Genomic DNA, 1,932 nt, shown 5'->3' with positions numbered 1-1,932 from the left:
ACTGTGTATGACAGGTGGCAGTGTTTGAAGGTGAAAAATCTAAGATGGCATCAGAGAAGCATGGAGGAGCCTAAGCTGAGTCTATCTTCTTCATACTACCCATCAAAAATGAAACAATCATCCCTAAAACTACTCATCTCCATAATCAGTCTTTTACAAATTCTGTGCCTTTATTATACAATAAAATATATCAACTTTCCAAAGACTACTTCATGTAAAAGAGAGAACATACTGCATATTGTCACAGACTTCTGGGGGTGAAATAGTGTCCTGGTTTCGCTAGGATAGAGCTAATTTTCTCCCTAGTAGTTAGAACAGCACTGTTTTGGTTTCAGTATGGGATTTCTTAAGAGAAGAATGTTGATAATATACTGATGTTTTTAGTTGTTGCTAAGAAAAAACAAGGACATTTGAACTTCTCATGCTTTTCTTGTCTGCAGGTGCAGAAGACACTCGAGACGAGCATAGTAAATTAGCAAACTCAAATTGGCATTTGGATATGCCAATGGGATATTCTATATCATATACACTGTCATATTCAGTATATAAATGAGGGTTGACCAGAAAACTCCCAGATCTCTCAGGCTCCCTCTCTCTCTCCCCGCTCTATGACTGTGGTTTTGGGACTGTCTCTGCCCTGGAATCGCTATCCAGGAATGGGCTGAGCATTGGTCAGCGGGTGGTGAGCAACTGCACTGTGCATCAGTCATTTGTACATTCCATTACTACTGTTATTATCATTATTATTTTAGTTTTCATTTAATTTCAATTACTAAATTGTTTTTATCTCAACCAACAAGTTCTCTCACTTTTACTCTCCTAATTCTCTCCCCCGTTTCCCAGGCAGGGGAGGGTGAGCAAGCAGTTCTGGAGATCATATTACCTTCACATGAAAGCATAAAAATCAGTAGAACATCAAGTTTACTAGAAGAGAAGGCTTTATCACCTGGATAAACTTGTAGTTTTCCTTCTCAGAGACGGTTTCAAGATTCTTCAAGCTTGCACAGTAATCGAGCTAAAGAGAAATATCCACACAACATAATTAAGCAGGCTTTGTGAAAGGAAATAAACTAACTCAGACCCAGCCTAATCACCACGAAGTCTGAGAACAAAGTAAAAACTTATTTCAAAAGACAAGCTATTTTGCAAGCAGACACGAAGATTTAAAACCATAAAACTCCGAAATAAATTCCAATTGCAAAAACTCTTAAACAGAAGTTTAGAACTACAAAAGCTTCCTTTTTTGTGCAAATAATTATTTGTGGTGGGCACAGGAACAGCAGTTGATTGGTTTTTTGTATAGGAACAAATGGGTAGTCAAACAGAAAATTAAGAAACAACAGTAATCCACATAAATTTCAACATGCTGTGGATTGCATCAAAAATAATTCAAAACAGTTTTCCATTTCAAGAAAGAAAACAAGCTACTCACCTTATCTAGATTTATAATCAGATAGTTTGGATAGTTTTTCACAAGAGAGACAACTACATGTGAAGCACTGCAGGGAGAAGAAAAACATATTTTACAATTACATAGTTAGCTTTAAGGTAACTGATGACAAATTAGAAATAATTTTAGCGATATCAGAAGGCTTTAGGGGAAGAGGGGCTGTACTCAAGACAGACAAAAGAGGAATCTACAGCTACATTTTAAGATATGCCAACATCATTCTACTGACAATGACCATAACAGCATATGTCCTGGTTTTGCTAGGATAGAGTTAATTTTCTTTTTAGTAACTAGAATAGCTGTGTTTTAGTTTCAGTGTAAGACTTGTTATGAGAAGAACGTTGATATCAGTACCAATGTTATTAGTTGCTGCTGGAGCTCAAGGCCACCGTGTTTGGCTGGTTCACAGCTGCATTAGGACTGGGAGGGGGAAGCGCAGTGAATAGCCAACCCCAAAAGTGGCATTTGGATGTGCCAGTGAG

At 37.5% G+C, this 1,932-nt stretch overlaps 1 protein-coding gene across 1 annotated transcript in view; it reads right to left on the bottom strand.

Moving 5' to 3' along the window:
• The window catches only part of TGDS (TDP-glucose 4,6-dehydratase), a gene marked incomplete at its 5' end in the record, with an annotated part of 13,522 nt that extends 12,023 nt beyond the window's left edge, over positions 1-1,499 (bottom strand). The window contains 2 exons of the mRNA XM_010174268.1: positions 947-1,015; positions 1,433-1,499. Coding sequence (XP_010172570.1) covers positions 947-1,015; positions 1,433-1,499 — 136 coding nt within the window. The remainder of the gene's footprint in view (positions 1-946; positions 1,016-1,432) is intronic.
• Between the last annotated feature and the right edge of the window lie 433 nt (positions 1,500-1,932).

Source organism: Antrostomus carolinensis, unplaced genomic scaffold (genome assembly GCF_000700745.2).
Source record: "Antrostomus carolinensis isolate BGI_N321 unplaced genomic scaffold, ASM70074v2 scaffold18160, whole genome shotgun sequence".
Classification (NCBI taxonomy): Eukaryota; Metazoa; Chordata; class Aves; order Caprimulgiformes; family Caprimulgidae; genus Antrostomus; species Antrostomus carolinensis.
This window is presented reverse-complemented; position numbering and strand designations above follow the sequence as displayed.